Raw genomic sequence first — 20,647 nt, 5'->3', positions numbered from 1 at the left:
AGCTTCCCTTGGGAGCAGAAGAACGCCGGGGAGGGTCCAGATCCTTTGGGGGGGACAGACACTGGGTGGGGGACAGCATATCCTCATTAGGGTGACAACCTCTCGGGGGTGGGGGGCAGATCTCCCTGAAGGCAGCAGATGCCGGGGAGAGGGCCCAGATGGGAGCAGATCCCATTTGGGGCGAGACACTCCGAGGAGAGCGAGTGCCTGGGGACCAGATCCCATTTGGGGTGAGACCCTTCCCAGGAGGGCGGGTGCCTGGGAGCAGGTCCCGGGGTTGATGCCGTGAGCTCCCGGAGGACGCAGCAGCCCCTCCGGCACCGCGGGAAGCGGAGCCCCGGCTGCGGTCGCGGGGAGGAGGAGCGGGCGGGCGGGGCGCGGCTGCCGCCCGCCTCCGTCGGGGCTGGGACCGGGGCCGGGGCCGGTCGGGGCGTTCAGGGATGGATGCTGCGCCCGGGAGCGCCCCGCCGTCCTCCGCCGCGGCGTTGCGGCTGGCGCTGGCGACTCCGGGGCTGCCCGAGGGTCCCCTCGGCTGCCCCATCTGCCTGGACGTGCTGCGGGACCCGGTGACGGTGCCGTGCGGACACAACTTCTGCCAGGGCTGCTTGCAGGCGCTCCGCCAGCGGCCAGGCCCCCCCGACGGCGGTGGGGCGGGCGGAGCCGCCCGCTGCCCGCTGTGCCAGGAGCCCGTCCCCGCGGCCCTGCGGCTCTGCAAGAACCGCGCCCTGTGCGAGCTCCTGCCGCTGCTGGCGGCCGCCACCGGCGGCTCGTCCCCGCCGTCCCCGGCCGCCGCGTCCCCGATGGCCCCGGGAGCCGAGGAGGAGGATGCTGCGGGAGAGGAAGGAGCGGCGGTGCTGTGCGATGTGTGCCCGCCGGGGTCCCGCGTGGCGGCGGAGCGGTCGTGCCTGGTGTGCCTGGCGTCCTTCTGCGGGGCGCACCTGGAGCCGCACCGGCGCGCCCCGGCCTTCCGCGCACACCGGCTGGTGGCCCCGCTGCGCCGGCTGGAGGAGGGGCTGTGCCCCCGCCACCTGCAGCCCCTCGACGGCTTCTGCCGCACCGAGCAGAGCTGTGTCTGCGCCCGCTGCCGCGCCCACGAGCATCGCGCCCACGACGTGGTGCCCCTCGAACAGGAGCGGGAGCACAAGCAGGTGCGTGGGGTGGGGAGGGGCGCGGAGGTCCCCGCGCGGGTGCTGCGCGGGTGGGACCGTGGTGTGGGGGTGTGCTGGGTGGTGTGAGCTGCGGCATCCCTCGGAGGGGTTCATCCTGCGCCCGTGTCCCCACGGGGAGCCCAATCCCCACGTGGGTGTGTGCAGGTGCAGCACTGGAGGGATGCCCTGTGTGGGGGGTGCTGTGCTCTCACCCCTCGGGGGATCCCACCCCAGCATACGGACAGGGTGCTGTGCCATCAGGGAACCTCTGGGATTGGGACAGGATGGGCAGATCGGGGCAGAGCCGCTGCCAGGCATCCCGTGGGGAGTTCTCCCGCTGCGGAGCCGAACTCGCAATCCCGTGGGTGTAGGGCTGGGGCGACGGTGCCTGGGACACCCCACGGTGGCCGCCCCCGCGGTCATGGGGCACCCGCCGTCTCCGTCTCGTTCCCACAGCTCCATCAAGGCGGTTTTTCTGGCCGCGCTGGCAGCCGGCCCGGCCGCCGCTCCCGCTCCCCCAGCCTTTTGTATCCTGCCATTCTGGCAGCGGGGGTTTTTCCATCACTCCCATTCCCAGATGCGACTGAGTCACCTCCTAAACTCACACCCACGAGCCTTCCCAGGAGCCGGGGCTCCAAGCCCAACGTGGTGCTGCCTTCCTGGGCACTGCTGCCTTGAAGGCGTGGGGCCTCTGTGGGGCTGCAGGCAGGTGGGAACCTGTGAGGCTCACGGTGTGGTGGCATCTCGCATGGCCATGAGACATTTGGAGACCTTGGGAAAGTTTGCCTTTTCCAAGGAGGAGCCCGGGGTCTGGCAGGGAGCACAGCAACAGCCCCAAGCCAGCTCCACCTCCTGATGGGCTGTTAGGATTGCAGGAAAACCCTTTTATCGGCATTATTAGTCATGAGGTGCCTTAAAATAGAAACTGTGTGTAATCCCAGCCCCGAGGAGCTGTCAGACCTCGGCAGGCGCTGCTTAATGTCGCCTGCACGGCCTCTGTGACTGCCCTCGGGCTGGGATGGATGCACGGGGAAAGCACCTGTAGCTGCTCCCCGGGCACAAGCACTGCAGGGAGCAGGGCCAGGGGCTGGGCATCAGCAGGGAGCTGCCCTGGCTGGGGAGAGCCCTCCTGGCTCCCGAGGGACCCGTCCTCGTGATGGGCAATGGCTGAGCCAACAATAGCGCGTCAGGAAACGCTGTGTTCGGAAGGTGCTTCCTTTGCAGCCCGTGCTCCGGAGCTGGTTTGCATTGCTCCTCAACAGAAACCTCCAGGGGACTCTTCGCTAAGTTTCTGAGTGCTCCAGGTCTGCCTTTCAGCTTCTGCACCAATCCCAGGTGGATTTTTCCCAGCCGTGGGTACTCGCTAAGAGCACGCACTTAGCTGTAATCACTGCCTGATGGGTTTGCTTTCAGATTCCTGTTTTGTTTGCTTTCTGCTGGGACCAAGGCGGGGAACGTGGAGTTGGACATGATCCTTTGCAACCCAGGCTGCTCCTTTCGTTTTCCAGCTGAGTGAGAAGGGATGTTTGCAGATTGGATGTTGCAGGGAAGGAAAACAGGAAACCAACTCATGGTTCCCCTTGCATGCTTCACTCGAAGCCTGGCAGCGAGGTCACGGTCAGAGAGGCTCTGTGGGTTGAGCTTCAGGAGAGGCAGGATGCCCTGCTGCTCCCACCGGGACTGGGGGTGAAGCTCAGTGTTTGTCCTTGATGTCTGCAGGCCCAACAAGCCAAATTCCTCAGCGATGTGGAGAATGAGCTGGAGGAGCTGGCAGTCACCATCGCCCAGGCCAAGAAAATGGTGGAGCTCATTAAGGTGACTCTGCGATGGCTTTGCTCTGTTAGTGAAGCTCTGCTGGGCTGGGGGTGGAGAAGAAGGGGCTGTGAGATTTTGGGGTGCATGGGGTGTAGAGATGGTGCTCACAGGAGCACCATAAAACGATGGTGATCCTGACAAAGATCCCTGAGGATTCTTGCTCCTCATCTCTGCTAACCCTTGTGGCATCTCTGGTTGCTTTAGTTTTTAACATGGAAGAAGGAACAGGGCAAGAGCCATGCCAGGGCATCCTCTGGGTCTTGCACTCCTTCCCTCCCCAGGCTCATTGGGGGTTGTCCCCTTTGGCCCTTGTGCAAACACATCACTTTCCTGCTTGGGGACACCAAATGTGGTGCAGCAGTCAGTGGCAGTGCCCAGCCAGGTCTCTTGACAGCTGGGCTATGATCTGAGTTCTTGGGGGAAGGGGGTGATGGGGTGTCAGGGGGACCCCACAGAGCTGAGAACTGGGTGCTGGGCAGGGCACAAGGGTGCCCTCCTGCACCCTCACCTGCAGGACCTGACCCCTCTCTCCCTGCACTCAGGGTGCTGCCACAAAGGAGAGGGAAAGGGTCGAGAAGCTCTTTGCAGAGGCCTCTGAGGTGCTGGCAACCTTCCAGAAGGAGGTGATGGGATTCATCCAGGACGGGGAGCGCTCCATGCTGGGGGAGGCCGAGGCCGATCTCCGCTGGAAGGAGGAGAGACGAGCCAAGCTGGCCCAGTGCAAGCAAAACTTGGAGAACGTCCCCAGCACCGACACCATCTACTTCCTCCAGGTGGGATGGGGCAAGAAGGAGCTGACAATGTTGTATTTTGGGGTTTTGTCCCATTCCCCATGGAGCTGGGGGCCAGGAACCCTGGGATGTTCAGGCTGCAGAGTCTCACTCCTGTCAGCACAGTCCTCTCCCCTCCTCTCTCCCAGGGGGACCAGGCAGCCGAGATTTTCCCCTCCATCACCCCCACCTCTGTCCTGTCTGTGACTCAGGAGAGGTTGATGTGCTGCCCAGAGCGGTACCCCGGTGTGGGGGGCAGAGAGTGAGAGGTTGGGGTGCCCCACTGCCTCCTCCAGCATCCCCCCCCTCCCTGACAGTCCAGGAAGAGGAGGAGATGCTGCTCCTTGTGAGGTGGGCATGGTCTGAGTCCGGGTTTGAAAGTGAGTGAAGAGAAGGTGCCAGGAACACGTGGCCGGGAAAGCGCTCTCCTCCCTTGTGCTGTCCTTGGGCCAAGTCCTGAGAGCTGCCAGATCCCAAATCCTCCAGGGCTGGGTGGGGTTGTGGAACAAGAGACAACTTTGGCTTGTTTGAAACCTTCTGAAACTCCATCTTTTTTGGCTCAGGAATTTCAGGCCTTGAAAGTAGCCATGGAAGAAAACCTCTCTCCACCTTTGAGCTTCCAGAACGAGCTGAACTTCACCAAGTGCACCCAAGCCGTGGGTGCCGTAAAGGATGTGCTGTCCACTATCTGCAAAAACCAGTGGAACCACTTGCAGGGGAAAGGAATTGATGGATTGAGTTGCCAGGAGACGGAGGAAGGTTTGTGTTCACTCAGCCCCTGTGCCTGGATGGTTCCCTGTCCCTTTCCCTCTTCCCTGCGTGGGTGGGAGGCGGCTGCAGGCTCCATGAGCACTGGCCCCTGGCCTTCCAGCCCTGGAAGCTGCTCAGCACGGGTTCCCTGCACGTTGCACAATCCCTGTCTGGGCTTACGCCTCTTTGAGGTTTTGTGAATTTTTCCACAGAGACCGGAGACTGGAGAGGCAACAAACAGCCTGGGAGTTAGGCAGGGCCCTGTGGGAGGGGGCAAGTGGCCAAAGTGGCCTCCTGTGAAAGGGGACTCTTCTTCCCAGGACAGACAGTTCTCCTCACGGGGCAGGCTGTGGGCTCCCAAACCTGCCAGGGTTAGAGAGCTGATGTGGCAGCTCTCTTCCATGCTGTCTCATGTAACCTGAGCTCTCTCCTTTCTCATTTTCTTGGATGCCCACGGGAATTGCAGCCAGTTCCTTGCACCCCTGCCCACCTCCCTGGGGTGACCAAAGTGGTGTCTGTCCTTTCCTATGTGGGAGCCACTGGGGATGTTCAGGGGGAGTGGGGATGCTGGCTGGGGCTGTGACAGCTGGGTGCCATCAGGGGCAGGGGACAATGCTCCAGTGACCCCTTGCTGGTGGTTTGGTTCCTTTGCTGATGCAAACCCTTCTGTGCCTGTCTCCACAGCACTGGCTGAATCCCGATTTCCAGACAAGCCAAACAATCCTGCCTGCCTGGAGAGCCGTGATTATTTCCTGAAATGTAAGCAGGGGACTTTTGCGTTGGCGGTTGTTGCTAAGGCCCATCTTCCCTTTCCTCTCTCTGTCCGCCTGCCCGGCCAGCACCAATCCAGCAGCTGTGGGAGTGCTGCCACCAGCAGAGGAAATACTGCTTGGCTAACAGGGAAGCCTCCTGGCTTTCCTGACAACAGTCATAGCCTGGTTAGGTGATGTTTTTTCCCCCTCATCTGTGGTTCTGCTGGCCCAGCTGCCCATGGGGGGCTGCAGGCATCCTGTGTAATTCCTGCTGCCTTCCAGCCCTTGGCAAATTGGATCCTCTTTAAGTTAGATCAGAGTTTGGGCATCTGCCTTGTTTGCTGCAGGACCCTGAGCTGGTGAGGGTTGTCTGCAGCAGCAGAATGACAGGGATCATGCAGTGGTTGAGCAGAGTGGGGCTGGAGAGGCTGAGGCTGGAGGGTGCAGGGCTGGGCTTGAGCTCCCACACCCCACCTGTGTGTCCCCAGCCTTACAGGGATATGGGGTCACCTACTGACATAGGGGACAAGATCTGCCTCAGTGGCACAGAGCAGAATAACCTGGGCTCAGGGAGGGTGTGCTCTTCTGCTGTCAGGTTGGGACATGCAATGCAGTTGATCGTGATCCATGTCCAGGGTTGTTCCCTGGAAGAACTTCCTTGGGCATCCCTCTCTTTGGGATCCATCAGTGGTTCTCACATGGCCCCACTTGCCAGGGGCTGCCTGTCTGTAGCTGTGACATGCCTGGCTGTTCTCTCTTCTTGGGGTCCCTCTTGACTGCATTTATCTGTGGTTACCTGAAATACGCTTTTATGTGAGATTTTCTTACCACCACTCTGTCAGGTGGATTCTCCAATGTCTGGTATCATGGTTGAGCTCATCAAGCAGCCCCTCTGCTCTCTCCTCTGCCCAGTTACCTATATCCATCCTGCTTATGAGACTATCAGCTCTTTCAGCCCCTCATCTTCATTGACTGAAATTTGCCATGGGACTTAAAAGCAAAGGGACAGAGTGATGGGACAGGTCAGAAAGAATCATACTCATCATCGAAGGCTGGGGCAGGGGGATCAGAGCAGGGAGAGCTGGGAGGATTTCCTCGCATTTCCCTCCTCATGCTCACTTCTCTCTCTTGCCCCACGCAGTCGCCTTCATCATCGACCTGGACAGTGACACAGCTGACAAGTTCATCCAGCTGTTCGGCACCAAGGGGGCCAAACGGGTGCTGTGCCCCATCCCCTACCCAGAGAGCCCCACCCGCTTCATCAACTGCGAGCAGGTGCTGGGTTTGAACCTCATGAACAGGGGCAACTACTACTGGGAGGTGGAGCTGATCGACGGCTGGGTCAGCATCGGGGTCATTGCCGAGGACTTTGACCCGCGGGAGCCCTACAACCACGGCCGCCTGGGCAGGAACGACAGGTCCTGCTGCCTGCAGTGGAACGGCCAGAACTACGTGGCCTGGTTTGGTGGCTTCGAGTGCCCCATCCAGCAGCCCTTTTTCCACACGATTGGCGTCTTCCTGGAGTATTCGGAAAAGGCTTTAACCTTCTACGGAGTCAAGGACTCCAAGATGACCTGCCTGCAGCAGCTCAAGGTCTCCCCTTCTGCCAAGGGGAAGTCTGACCCATTCCAGAACAAGATCAACCGCCAGTTTGCCTCTCTTTTCTCGTGCAAGCTGAAGCCAGCCTTTTTCCTGGAGAGTGTGGATGCCCACCTGCAGATTGGGCCGCTGAAGAAGGATTGTGTGTCGGTGCTGAAGCGCCGGTGACTGCCCAGGGAGCAGGGCACGGACAGACCCACAAAAGCCTCTCCTGCAGGTTATTACCACCTCTCTTTGGTAGCCCTGTCTGTCTCTGTGGCAGCCCTCCCTCCTCTCTGCACTGTTGGGGACCCAGGGCTGGATGAAGCCTCCTGATGGGCAGGGCTGGGGGCCCGGATGGGGCTGGATCCAAGTGCCAGCTCTGCCACTGAGCAAGCTTGGGCGAGTCCCTGTGCTGCTCCCTGCCCCTCAGCTTCCCTTTCTGGACATCAGGGACTGCGACAGCCTTTCTTGGTAAAGTGTGCTGCTCAGAAGTGCCACAGGGATTTGGAGCTGTGCCTTGGCCACCTGCCCAGTCCCTCTCCTTTACCTCTGCTCATGCAGCCCCAGCAACTCGTGCAGATGCTTTGTGCCTTATCTCAGGCTCTGTTGCTGATGCTTTTTTAAGTGCTGCCTCATCGACACCTTCTGCATGCTCCTAAGGAAGTGCCTTTGATGGAGCAAGCCCTGCATGGACCAGGTGAACCCCCAAGGCAGTCTTCCCTGGTGCCACATCACCTCTGTGCCCTGGCATGGGTGAGATGGTGCTCTGGGGAGAGGGGCGTGGAGGAGCCTGGCTGGGTGCTGGGGTGATGCTGGGATGATGCAGCACCTCTCCATGCAGGGCTGCCCTCCCATTAGTGCTGCAAACGTGAAACGAGGATCTCTGCCCAGCTGGGAAAGGGAGAAACCTCCTGCCGAGAAGCAGCACCACTGTTCCCACCTGGAGATGGGGAAGGGAACAGCACAAACCAAATTTTGAGGATGTGCTTTTAGCAAACACATTCTTTGCAAAGTTTTACAGCCAAATTTTCCCCCATGTTTTTGTTGACACTACTGTTTTGGGGGCTTTTAGTACTGTTAAACTACCAGCTCTTCAAGAGCCCTGGGCACACTTGAGCTGAAAATCTGCCCCTTAGCTTAGAGATTTTTAAGTGACAGAGGTGCTGTGAATATGTCCCAGAGATAAATGGTCTGCTTTAGTGTTGTAGGGACAGCTGTGAGTGCCTCGATAAAGGTGCAGCATCAGTCAGCTACTAAATGGCCCTTTAGACTCTGGGAATAAGTAACAATTAACAAAAACTACTCTCAAGCGAGAGGGAACACTGTTCCCTTCAGGAAAGGTGGAAACTTGAGGCTGAGAGACCAAACTGCCAGTTCACATGTCCTAAGGGAGCTTTTTCAGAAGGAAAACACAGAAATACTGCCTGTGAGGACAGCACAGAGCAGTCCCTGTCTCAGCACAGCGTGCCTTTCCACAAGTTTATTTTTTCTGGGGTTATTTTGCTACCTACCTCCCAAAGCTAGCTTTACAGAACCGTGGTGCTGTGTAATGTACACCTGGAGAGAAAATACAGAGGGTCAGGTTCTTCACTGGCATGAGTGAGTCAGGGATGATGCAACAACAGTCAGCAGGGATAGTAAACAGCCCATTTAGCTAAATATATGATATACATACTTTTTTCCCCCTGAAGGATAAGCTGGAAATCATAGTGCTATATTCAAGTGAAGCCAAGGGAAAAATGTGAATGTGAATAAAAGGCAGGTACAAAGCTGGGAGGTTTGAAGTTAAAGGCACGGTTCATGTAAAGCCACGTTTACATGCTGAGGCTCAAAGAGCTCCTTTACTGTGACTCCTTTGCCAGCGCTGCCAATTCCTGCTGGCACAGAAAGAGCTGCCAGTCCCCAGAAAATTGGGATATTTGAGTGGATGAAGGGTCTGAGCGCAGCCACCCCTTCCCCGGGGCAAGGCTGGTGAGTCAGTTTGGGAAGGGGCTTGCTGGGATCTGTCTGCCAATTCCTCCTCCTCCTCCTCCACATGAGGTGACTCCCAAACTGCTGTGAGCAGTGGGAAAAGGAACAGTAGGCCTTCCAGAGTGAAATCTTCAGCTGAAATCTTGGCCTTTCCTGGCTGGTGGGAATGCTGCCCAGACTTCTGCCCGGATGGGAATTCATTCCCTGCGTCCTGAGCTCCAAACCCTCTTTGTTTGGCTGGCGCCAGCGGCCCCTGCAGAGCTCAGGCCTTGCACGAGATGTCAGCGGTGACACAGAGCAGGCATCGCTGCTGCTCTGTGCACACGGGGAGAACTTGGAGTCAGGAATTCCTGATGGGATGAGAACGATGGAGCTGTGCCACAGCCCGTGCACGGTCACATCCTGGGAGGACGAGGAAGGGAAGGAACCTTCATCTCTACAGGAAGAGATCTCCCATGTGGGCCCCCATCTGCACCCTACATCTCATTTATTGAGGCAAAACTCCCACCGTTTGCAGCGAGGAGTTTTGCCAGAGTAAACAGAGCAGATCTGGGTCTTTGTGCTGTTTCATTTCGCTGTAGGCAGATTGATTGCTCCACGGGGAAACCCGCGCTGGAGCCACGCATCCCGCCCTTCTCCACATTTCCCAATGCACAGACACAAACCTCTGACCCCCTTCAGGGCTTGGGAGGCTCAGAGGGATCCTCTCTTTCCACCCTGTCACCACGTGGGAGCAGCTCAGGAACCCACGGGGGTGTCTGGGCATGGTGTCTGGTTGTGCCGTGGCTTTGGCTGAATTCATGGGTGCAGCTCTGATGCCTTTTCCTGGTCTTAAAATCAAGAGTCAAACACGGTTAGAAGGGGAAAAGGGATTTTACCTTGGTATTTATTTTAGGGATCCTTAGGTGCACACGTCCAGGTCATATGCATTGAAATGCACCCTGCAAAAAAATGTCCACCCCAAAAGATCAGGTATATCATTATAGGTTTTACTAATTAGCAGATCTATCAAAGATTCCCCAATGAGAGGCTCGAGTGAGCCCCCCTCCCCAAGGAACCTTCCCCTGGATGGTTCTGTCTTAGTTTACAGAATGTGTTCTGGAGAGGACCTTGGGCTCTGGGGCACACTGATCCCTAACTACGAAGCTTCTAAAATGTTGAGTCTCTCAGCTTGACAAACAAGTCCAAGAATGGAGGCAAAAAGCACTAGGAATACAGAAGTTGTAAAAAAAGGCATAACAGGGATATAAAAGAAAAGGCAAAAAATCTTCATGGCATCAGCTCCATGGAGCTCCTGTGGATGCTCCACAGCTGGGAAGTGCTGCCCAACCCTCTCTTTCCTGCTGCTTGCTTTTATCCCGGTTGGGAGCACTATAAACCCTCCTGGTTTAGGGGTGATTTACAACAGGAGCAGTCGCCCAGGAGCTGGGTCAGAGCTTGCTCTGTGCTGCCAGTAATTTGGGGTGTAAACTGGAACCATTAGGGAATGTGCACTGCGCCAGCTCTGGATCCCTGATTTTGCTGTAAACAAGGGGTTAAATGCAGGGTGAGGTGAGTCGAGATGGATCGATAGCACTTGGCAACTTAAACAGCCTTTCCTTGTTCCCTTGGGTTATTTCTGCTGTCGAAGACTGTTCCTCTTTTTAATTAGGATTTTTTAAAATACAGTAACTGTAGGGTATTTTACAGTGTGTGAAAAAAACCATAACAGAATAATATAATGGTGTTAGAGACTATGATTTGTCCATTAAATATTATACAGTCATTGCTCTGGGTTGTCTTTCCTTTAAATACCAAACCGTTTGAGTTGTCCCATTATCTCATGTTTACTTTTCTGTGTCCTGTACATCTGACATAAAATAACACAGATTTTATTTTCCAAGTGTGTCCAAGGGAATTCTGCCATATACACATTTTTATTGCAAAAGGAGCAGAAGAACCTTAAAATCCAATACCAGTTGTCAGCCCTGGGCAATTCAAAGCAGCAAATTGTCTCGGTTGTCTCTTCTGTGTCCTCATACTACAAATAAAAAAGATTAACAGATTAGGTGTTTTTTCCTTAGTGTTTTCAAGTTTGAGAGTATAAATTTCCAAGATTTTCTATGTGATGAGGAGGTCTAGAGCTCCACACACACACTGGCAATTACAGCAGCATCTTTTTTAAGTGAAGGCTGCTTTTTTTAATCCCAAATGCCAACTGGAGTTAGGATAAAAATGTTATTTGAGTCTTAGTTCGTGCAAGGTGCCAATGCTCCATCTGGGCTTTTCAGTGGAAGCCGAGTGGATTCTGCTTCTTACTTTAATAGGAGAAGAATCAGGACTATTTGTTATGGCTGTTTCTTAAAAGGGAAACTTACTGCTTATTGAAAAAGCGGATATGAAAAGCACAAACTTGTTCTCTTCTTGCCAAGAAACAGTACAGATTATGTCACTGCATGTATTTAAATCTGGTTTCCATTATGTCGTTTTTCTGCTTTTCCCCCCCACTCGCGTCTGGTTCTCAGGCACTCAGACAGGACTGGGCTGCAAACCCAGGGAATAGCTCAAATCCATCTAAAAATACATAATATAAGGTAATATATGCTCTTATTTATATATTTTTGATACACAGCTGTCAGTTACTGATCTGAGGGAGCCCTTCAAACAGTGGTTAGTTTTGCAGGGTTCCTATTTTTAATGAAGTTATGCAATCATTAAGTTTTTAAAATTCCTTCTACTTGCACACCTGGAGGCAGGAGTTTAGACCCTTCCTGCAGATCTGCACATGCCACAAGTATTTCCTTGCTCCCAGATTCCTGACAGACAGACACACAGACACGGTCCTGGCTTGTTTATAGGGCAACGGGTTAGCCCTTCTAGTTTAACACACTGCAGTAGAAAGGGGTAATTTTTTGGATATGCTTGATTCCATCACTGAAAGCAGCCAGTAACAGGATCAAAAATCTGTTTGCAAGTGTGCGAAACAGGAAATGCTCATCTAGTGGGAATTTTAAAAACCGTTGGAAATGGAGCATCTTCGCTGTTTAAGGGGGTAAATTTCACTTCATGTGCAGAACCGCCAGATATGAGGGATTATTTATTATTATTATTATTTATTTTACTCTACCAAACAGCACAGTTATAGAGAGACATTGTGGCAGGCCCTGAGGCGGGGAAGGGGGGGTATCATGGCGGCTGGCCTACAACTCCCAGCATGCACCGCGCGAAGAAGCACGCGTTACCTCCTCTATCGATGGCGATGACTACAACTCCCAGCATGCCCCACCGGCCCAATGACGCCAGCGCCTTTTTCCCGCGCAGGCGCAGAGTGGGCTCGATGCTGTGAGGAGGAGGAGGAGGAGGAGGCGGAGGAGGCGGCGATGGCGCTCAACAAGAACCACTCGGAAGGCGGCGGCGTCATCGTTAACAACAGCGAGAAGTGAGGTGCTATCCCCTTCTCCCTTCCTCCGGCCGCGGGAGCCGGGGGATAGCGGCGCGCTGCCTTCTCCCCCCGCCCTCTTCCTGCCTTCCCCCTCAGGGGGAGGGGTTGTGTGGGTCGGGGTTGGGGGGGGTGCTGAGAGGGTGAGGCGGTTAAAGGGGGTGGTTTAACCCTCTCGGTGCCGGCGTTGTTCGTCCTCCCCTCGTTTCCCTACGGCTTAGGGGCTGTACGTACCCTCCTGCCCCAGGGCCTGCGCGGGGGGAGCTCTGCTGGGCCTCAGCCGCGGGCCTTGCTCCCCCTACACCGCTCCCCTCAGCATCCTGCCGGTCCCCCAGCCTGCTGCTGGCTCTTGCTGCTGTGCCCAGTCTCTCCCCCGAGGGCTCAGGAAGGGCTGGCAGAGCTCAGCTCCCGCCCAGGTGATCTGGCCTGGACGCAGGCCTCCCCTCTCGGGGATGCTGCACCTGCATCGTGCCTCAGCTCAAAGGCTGCTCACGGTGGTTTGCTGGGTTCCTGGAGCACAGCTCCCTTTCTGTGTGTGCGGGAAGGAGCGACAGTGTTGGAAAAAGGTGCTGGGATATAACCATGGAAACGGCAAGCCTCCACAGAGCTGCCTCTGTCTGCATGGCAAAGGGCTGTCCGCACCCGCTGTCTGCCAGCGTGGTTCTGACGTGGCAGTCATCTGCTTCGGGGACAAAGGAGTGGTTCATCCTTCAGCGCTTCTTTCCACGGGGCCGCTTAAACATTGATGCAGGAATTCTGCGCCTGACTTCCACTTGGGATGTGGCATTTCTTAGAAGGCTTTAGTAAGATCAACTCAGGTACTTAAATTTGCATTCCCTGAGAGAACTGCAGCAGCTGAAGGTGTTGCTGTTCCCGGCTGTCAGCCTGCCTTGGATCAGGGTCTGTCTGAAATGCTGCAGCCTGAGCAAAGCTGGTCCCACTGCCCTTCCCGAGCTTTTCCTGGAGGGACAGGTATTTACTGGAAGAAGGGAAAGGCAAATGACTGAGCATGGAAACACGTCAGCTGCCAAAGATAGAGGTGGTGGAGGTTTCTGCAGCTTTAGGGATTAGAGTTCCTAATGTGGGTGCTGTAATGTCAATACAAGTTACCTGCTGTGTCCATGCAAAGGTTTTAATCAGGTCAGTTTGTAATTGAGAATTAAGGAATCAGTGCAGGCAACACGAGTTAATGAAGTCTTGTGGCAAGGAAGGGGAGTTCCTCTGGATCACATTTTTGTGTCAGAGGTGCTTGAGCTGTGGTGAGACCTTCGAGAGCCGTGTTGCATAAGCAGCCTGAGCAGTTCCTTCTCCTGCAGTCCTTTCTCTGTCGCATTACTTGTGGGCAACTGACTTAGGGAACTGATCCAGTAGAAATGCAAAATGATTTAAAATGAAAGTAAATGTCTTGAGATTTCGATTGATTTGGTGCCTGGTTATGCAGACAGCAGCAGCAGCTGTGTCAGCACACTGAGAAGGGAACAAGCAGCCAGTGATACTTCAGTTGCTGCTGCCAACGACAACAACAAAAAAGGCAAACCAGAACTGATTTTGTCTGCTCAGCATGGCCTGAGGTTACAGGTGGTTTTGGGAGGTCAGCAAACTTCTGTGCAGGCTGCACTTCTGCCTTGAGCTGTAGCTCTTGTCTCTTCTGGCAACTTTTGCAGTGTTTTGATGACCTATGACCATGTAGAAATTACCTTCAGTGATCTGGAGCCGATGCCAGAGGCCTTCAAGGGGACCAAGAAAGGGAGCGTTTTCCTGACTCCCTACCGGGTAAGTGCTGAAAGGCTTTATCTCGTGTAAGGAGATAACAGTCCTGGAGTCTGTATTTAAATGTCCTCAGTGCATGAAAGTCAGGATAATCTACTCCTGCTTGAAGTGTAGCTCATCCTCTCCCTCTGGAAAGCATTATGAATTCACGGCATATCCCATCTATTTGTCAACAGATAATAAATCTGATTAGTTCTTGTACAGGCAGCTGTTTAGTACATCTTCAAACTGGAAATTAACAGTGGTCTGGAAGTGCTGAATGCAACAGCACAGCTACTGAATCATAGCTGTGTGGAGCAGCAGGTTCTCTGGGAGCTGGAAGGAGTATTACCTGAGCAAGGGACTTCCTGGAAGGCTTTATTACCTTGAGGATTTGGTTTACCCCTGTGGCTGTTCTCTGTAGCTTTTGGCTTGCAGAAGTGGTGATGTGGGAGGGAGTTTGAGTCCATGGAGAAGTCTGTTCAGATAATAAATCAGGGCTGTGTTTCCTGTTTATTTTGAATAGCTCTTGTAATGTTACTTTCTTTTCAGGTTATCTTTGTGTCGAAGGGGAAGGATGCTATGCAGTCATTCGTGATGCCCTTTTACTTATTGAAGGATTGTGAGATCAAGCAGCCAGTGTTTGGAGCAAATTACATCAAGGGCACAGTGAAAGCAGAGGCAGGAGGTAGGTATCACACAGTGTGTGTTCTGTGTCTCAGTTCAGTGCTCACTTCATAGCAAAAACCTGGCTAACCAAAACTTGACACTGTCCAAATGCATTTTCACACTCCTGCTAAAATGTGTTTCTTTCTTTGGCAGCTAAAAATGCTCCCCTTATCAGCTCCCTGTTCAGTTACAATGAGCAGATCTGCTCTGCAACCCATCTCATTCCTCCCCTCTGCAAAATACTAAGTTCAATTAAACAAGTGATCTCAGCAAATAAACATCAGAGTGGAGTCAGCAAGAATGAGCATGTAATTTTGCTTTGGTCACTTGGGGTCACCTCTCCCACCTGCATCCAGGTCCTCCTGTGCCAAAAACTCAGATTCTTTCTGGCTCTGTTTGGGTTCAGGTGGAGATCCCCAGAGCACTTTTTCCATCATGTTTCTTGTGCAGTTCAAGGACAGGTGTGCTGTTGCTGTAGTGCATCCTGACAATGAAAATGGCACTTGGAAAGGACTGTCTTGACATCAGGGAAGTTAAGGAGCTGTTTCACATTAAACTCAGTGAGAAGGCTGTGGCAGGCATTTTCAATAATAATTTTGGTTTTCACTGGTTTTTTTACCAAAGGCACAAAGTTCAGGAAACTTTCATCCTCAGCTTGATTCAGTCTGTAGTTGTAGCACAGAAGTCACAGCACAGGGTGTAGGGGCTTTCAGCTGGAATCCTGAAAGCAGCTTCTGCATGGGAGCTGAGTGGGACAATCCAGCATGAGAGGGAGCCTGAGCAGTAATGACAAACTAAACTGTGTGAAAGGCAAAGGGCTTTAGCTAAATCTTTGTGAATTTTCCCCAGAGGCCATCTCTTTTAATGATGATGTTGTCTTAACAGCCATGAGAGTCTGGTTTAGCTTAAAAGGCTCTTTAATCTACTTGTTTCTGTTTCAGCACAGCTTCTGCTTTGATGCTTTCTTGGGACTCTGGACTGTGTGTGTTTTTCTTTTTTATACTGTAATATGAGATGTCACTAATTTATTTGTTTTTTTAATTATTATTTATCCTGACTTGAAATGTCTTCCATGGGCTCTAATGGATTTATGTGGACCATGTTTTTCATTAAGCTCTTTGCTTCATTGGGCACTCAGACTCCCAAACTAATTTGGAGCTGACAGGTGTAGTTGCAAAGGCTTTTTAGCAAACGGGATTAACAAAATCCCTGTCTTCTGCACTAATCTTATCCAAAGCAAGAGCAAATCCAGCACTCCTGATAGCTTGGCCTGTGGCAGCTGCTGTGGCAACAGCCACAACTCCAGAAAGCTTATGAAGGTCTCCCTCATGGATGTTTCTGCTTCAGGTGTCTCTTGACATGACAATACCCCAGTGTGATTTTTTTTCTGATGATACCATAATTCTGCCACTTCCTCTGCTTTATTTTTTTCTTTTTCTTTTAACTTGAATATTTGGGATAAGCTCTTTAAAGAATTATATACAGAGCATCTGTAGATAGAGCATATAACCTAAATAGCATGGAAATGGCTTCTCCTTGCTGTCTTTCCTCCCTCAGGTGGCTGGGAAGGATCTGCCACATTCAAGATGACCTTTTCAGCTGGGGGTGCAATTGAATTTGGGCAGCGGATGCTGCAGGTGGCATCACAAGGTATGGAAGTCTGGGGGTATCTGCCGGAGTTTTCTGGGTTTAGGACCCTTGCCTGTGTCCGAAGCTTGCTTTAAAAAGTATTTTTTTCACATCCAATGAGCAGCAGATTTATTGGGATGACGCTTTTTTTTCTGATAAGGACTCTCTAAGTTTGTTGGAGTTCTTGGCCTGCATTTGAGGCAGGCTTGATGTTCTGATGAGGTCTTGTCTTTGTTTTTCCAGTCTCCAGAGGTGAAATACCCAGTGGAGCTTATGGCTATTCCTACATGCCAAATGGATCCTATGCTTTTGCACCCCCTGCAGCTAACGGGGGCTATCCATACCCACCTCCTCCTCCAGGTAAGCCTGGGAACTGAGGCTGGGGATTGTTCTAGTTAGTAAGAGTTAAAACAGGTAAAAAGGGCAAGAAACACAGATTTTACACGGTGTTTTAGTGATAGCTTTTGTTCCTGAGTTTAGTTATGTTTGCCTTGGCTTCTTTGGGTTGATAACTCCACCCAGGGGAGTTAAGTCTCTTGCTGTGTGATTTCCTTTCCTGACAGACTTTTATCCTGGTCCTCCTATGGCAGATGGGGGCATGGGCTACATGCAACTTCCACCCCCACCATACCCAGGGCCCATGGAACCCCCTGTCAGTGGCCCGGACCTGCCCTCCACTCCTGCAGGTAAGGAGTGTGTCCAGGTGAATGAGCTCACCACAGTTTTGTTAGGAGTGAAACAGACTTTGCTTCTTGTCTTTTGGGGAACTTTGAAGCTCCACCTAGAAGTTGAAATTCGTTTAGAAAAGGGATTAGGAAGCTCCCCTAATCTCCAGCTTTGTATGTCCAGCTCAGTCTGGAGTCCAGCCTGATTCTCTCCGGGGTGGACACCATTAATGGGTATTTTACGGATGGATTTATTATTCTTTTGATAGAAAAAATACAGTTTGTGATTCTCTTGTGGTGGTAATCTTGCCCTAATGGATGAATACAAGGAAACTGATGGTGAAACGTGTTTGTGGTCCATTTTAGTTCTCAACTGTGTCTTGGGTGATATTTTCTTCCCCTTCCCCTGTTTCACTCTTAATGTGATTATTTTTCCTGAAACAATATGGAACAGGGGAAGAGATGATGGAAAGGAGCTGGGGAAATACAGCCTCATTTTTCACTCATTTGGGATTTATTAAAATGAAAAAAGAGCTATTGTGGTTGGACATAGCCATAGACCTCTTGCAGATAAGAATATTTGTTTGAATAAGGATTTAACTTTTCTCTTTGGTTTGAATAAACAACCATTCATCTTTGAACTATTATTTGGAAAGCGGCACTGCTCCAGAGGGTTGTACAAGATTTTTGTATTCTGCAGAAATACAGGATGTGGATTATCCTCATAAATTACCATCTTTAATGCAAGAATCCCCTAAGCTGCTATAAACTTGTGCTGATTTTTGTCTTGCCTGGTGTTTTCACTCCCAGGGAGGATGGTTTATTCACTGCCGGTTTATAAAGGGTATTGTCTGTATTTAGGCAAAGCAGCAGCAAGCATTTCTTTATGGCTGACATGCAAGTCCCAGGTGACATTTCCAAACTCAGTCTTTGTCTGTTTCACTGGGTGTTGACAATTCTGTGGTAACTGGAAGAGATAATGCTCAATTGTGTGTGTTGTAGCTATTTTGCAAATTGAGCACTGGTCATATGGTGCTCTGTTAGTAACTCTTGATGGCCAGGAATTCTTGTTTTATTGTAAGAGTTCTCTGTGTCCCCCTAACCTGACTCTTCTCTCCGTGCGACAGCTGAAGCCAAGGCTGCTGAAGCTGCTGCCAGTGCTTACTACAGCCCAGGCAACCCCCACAATGTCTACATGCCCACGGTGAGTCCCTGTTGCTCTGTGTTTGCAGGGGAGCCCAAGTGTGTGTCTGGCAGATCTCTCAGTGGCACAGCAAAGTTCATCTGAGTTCATGTTGGTGTCTTGGGTGTTTTGGGGGCTTTGAGTTTAATTTTTTATTCTTACCCATGCACTGATGTCTTTTTATCATCTTTATTGCAGGACCAGCCACCCCCTCCTCCATACTTCCCACCAGAGGACAAGAAAAACCAATAAGCTGACAGAGAACTTCTCCACGACTCATTGCTTTCTTTTTTTCCATTTTGGCAGAATTCTGGGGCACGGTCCATAGCACTGAGGAGTAGAGCCTTCCCCCAAGGCACACTGCTTTCAGGGGCTCTAGTACTAGGTCTGTGCAGAGCAAGGGGAGGGATGTTGGCAGCCTGGCTCACCTCTGGAGCTCTGAGGGTTTGCTGTCCTGCAGCATTCCCTCCTCCCTGTGTGCAGCATCGCTACACCTGGGGGTTCTCTTCATCTGTGACTGCTTCCCTTAGCTCTGTTTCTTTTGATACTTAAATTACACCTCTTTAGAGTCAGCATCTGCTCTAAACTGCTAATTAACATGATCATGACATGGAAACAAGGCCCTTGGACATGGTGAGTATCTTGAATTTACCTGAGTGTGCATCCAAGAGCACCTCTGGACACAGGGATGCCTCTGGTTATTCCTTTTAATCCAGAGTGTCACGTCCAACTCTTTGCTCTTGAGAAAGGGCTTCAAAGGAAACCTTTGGGATCTCAAAGGAAATACACACCTGTGGCATTTTTCAGATATATATTCAACTTTCTTGGGTTTCTTTGTTTTTAGTCATTCCTGACAATCATAGTAAGTAATCTGGTAGCCCTTCAGATTTCCCTGCTGTGCGCCATGTATGACAGTGCTGACCAACTTCCCTTCCTCAGACACACTGCTCTTCACAGGGTTCTCCAGTAGCATCTGACCAGTTTAGATCCCATGGGAACACTAATATTTCTGTTGTCTCTATTTTCCAGTTAGATATGTAAGTTCATGGAATATTCTCCTCATAGTCTGTAACGCACTTTTGTTTTTCCTTTGTTGTAACACAAGTTACACTTTTTGGCCAGTGAAGCATCTTCCTGCTGTGATTTACCTGGTGAATTAACAGCTAATGGGCAGAAAGCAGTTGACTTCTGCCCTGGAAGCACTTGAGAGAATATGCAAAACATTGGAATAAGCTGTAAGGTCCAAAGTGTTGTTTATTGCTGTTTGTGTTCCTGGTCCAGCTGTGAATTCCCAGTCACCTGAACGCAGACTCCTCATAGCATTGATTCCTTGGTCTCATTAGCAACAACTCCAGGACTGGTCAGAATCTGGGCTATGAAACTTTTGTGCTGTTCAAAGCTTTGCACAAGTCACACTTTGCTGACTTCTGACAGCTGGGAGAGAAAATCCTTCCCAGCAAAGTGTGACAGAGGATTCTGTGCTAGGGAACTGCTGAGACTTGCTGCATGCAGCCTGCTCGGAGAGAAAAAAGGTTCACCTCTTGTTTTCTTTTTGTTTGAGTTTAGCTGATTAATGAAATTGCTACTGTTTGTGCACTGACTTTTCTAGAATTGCTACTGCGGTGATGTAAAGAAATGGTTATTTAAAAAAAAATATTTATTTTCAAAGCATTTGATTAATATATTAATGTGAAATGACTTCTGAATGCAGATCTGTTTTGCTAAGACTGTGAAGTAAAGAGAAATGAGCTCAAAACTTGGGGTGGTTTGTGTGTGAGCAGGCAAACTTCTGGTGAGTTGGTAGCTTTGGATGGGGAGAGGAAGAATTAGAAGCAAAATCACTTGGATTTTGTTTGTGGCTCTTCACTGGTGACATCATTTGCTAGATTTCTCTTGGGTGACTTTATGAATGAAAATAAGATGTTGAAATATTTCAGCAGACTCCCATTTCACAGTTCCTGTTGGAAGCTGGTGCAGCAGCTGCTTTACTCTACCCAGATGTGTCACCCAGGTTGTTTTTCCAGACCAATTGTCCTCATGAAAGTTACAACCTGTTCACTATTTTACTTTGCAAGAAGTAGCCGGGTGATGCAGCATAATTAATGCTTCTAAAATATGTCTCTAATTAGAAACAATCCACAATTTTATCTTCTTTTTTCCTGTAAGTGTGCTGAGGTGCCTGGGTGGTTGTGCCCAGTGAGGTCGGAGCTCTCTCAGGTGTGCTCCACCTGTGCTCCTCTCCCTGGAAAAGCTGAGTTGTGCTCCAGCAGCAGTGCCAGAGCCGTTCCTCTCTCTGAGCTGAACCATCTGTGTCAGTCTCACCTGGCAGGGCAGGAGGGGAATGTTCCACATGGGAGCAGGTCCTGCTTAGTCCCCCTGGCTCACACTGACACCTGTCAAACAGGAGTTACCCAGAAGCTGCTCTCCAGGTATCGTCCAAACCTCACTTGGTTTCATTCCTCTTCCCAGCAGCTGCTGTGGCTGCCTTCATTCTCTTGAATTCCCTGACCAGCCAGCAGGGGACATCTTCCAGATTCTGCTCATTTT

General features: G+C 51.7%; 2 protein-coding genes across 5 annotated transcripts; both read left to right on the top strand.

Annotated features, from left to right (window-relative positions):
- The first annotated feature begins 407 nt into the window (after window positions 1–407).
- TRIM47 (tripartite motif containing 47) lies at window positions 408–10,552 on the top strand. Its single transcript, XM_042032580.1, has 6 exons — window positions 408–1,148; window positions 2,868–2,963; window positions 3,506–3,736; window positions 4,297–4,492; window positions 5,168–5,242; window positions 6,377–10,552. Exons 1-6 carry the CDS (start codon window positions 441–443, stop codon window positions 7,000–7,002), a joined length of 1,932 nt encoding a protein of 643 aa, XP_041888514.1. The 5' UTR covers window positions 408–440; the 3' UTR covers window positions 7,003–10,552.
- Window positions 10,553–12,121: 1,569 nt separating this feature from the next.
- WBP2 (WW domain binding protein 2) lies at window positions 12,122–19,856 on the top strand. Of its 4 annotated transcripts, none has more exons than XM_042032584.1 (8): window positions 12,122–12,205; window positions 13,870–13,978; window positions 14,507–14,642; window positions 16,181–16,273; window positions 16,496–16,612; window positions 16,843–16,938; window positions 18,045–18,121; window positions 18,299–19,856. In XM_042032584.1, the coding sequence occupies exons 1-8, from the start codon at window positions 12,147–12,149 to the stop codon at window positions 18,350–18,352; spliced, it is 741 nt and encodes a 246-aa protein (XP_041888518.1). In that variant the 5' UTR covers window positions 12,122–12,146; the 3' UTR covers window positions 18,353–19,856. The 4 variants fall into 4 exon arrangements, with proteins under 4 accessions (XP_041888518.1, XP_041888517.1, XP_041888519.1 ...); XM_042032583.1 differs by having other exon boundaries at window positions 16,816–16,938; XM_042032585.1 differs by having other exon boundaries at window positions 12,122–12,210; window positions 16,816–16,938.
- Window positions 19,857–20,647: the final 791 nt, after the last annotated feature.

The sequence above is a fragment of the Corvus kubaryi genome, unplaced genomic scaffold (genome assembly GCF_017639235.1).
Source record: "Corvus kubaryi isolate FWS band 111438036 unplaced genomic scaffold, C.kubaryi_AGA036_p1.0 37353, whole genome shotgun sequence".
NCBI classification, from domain to species: Eukaryota; Metazoa; Chordata; class Aves; order Passeriformes; family Corvidae; genus Corvus; species Corvus kubaryi.
This window is presented reverse-complemented; position numbering and strand designations above follow the sequence as displayed.

What these genes read in the sequence shown, in the direction of transcription:
- TRIM47 (XM_042032580.1), top strand. Translation starts at nt 441, where the DNA reads ATGGATGCTGCGCCCGGGAGCGCCCCGCCGTCCTCCGCCGCGGCGTTG. An exon ending in AAATGGTGGAGCTCATTAAG is followed by an intron (nt 2,964 to 3,505) that starts GTGACTCTGCGA and finishes CCCTGCACTCAG; the next exon opens with GGTGCTGCCACAAAGGAGAG. An exon ending in ACACCATCTACTTCCTCCAG is followed by an intron (nt 3,737 to 4,296) that starts GTGGGATGGGGC and finishes TTTTTGGCTCAG; the next exon opens with GAATTTCAGGCCTTGAAAGT.
- WBP2 (XM_042032583.1), top strand. Translation starts at nt 12,147, where the DNA reads ATGGCGCTCAACAAGAACCACTCGGAAGGCGGCGGCGTCATCGTTAAC. An exon ending in ATCGTTAACAACAGCGAGAA is followed by an intron (nt 12,206 to 13,869) that starts GTGAGGTGCTAT and finishes CAACTTTTGCAG; the next exon opens with TGTTTTGATGACCTATGACC. An exon ending in TTTTCCTGACTCCCTACCGG is followed by an intron (nt 13,979 to 14,506) that starts GTAAGTGCTGAA and finishes CTTTCTTTTCAG; the next exon opens with GTTATCTTTGTGTCGAAGGG.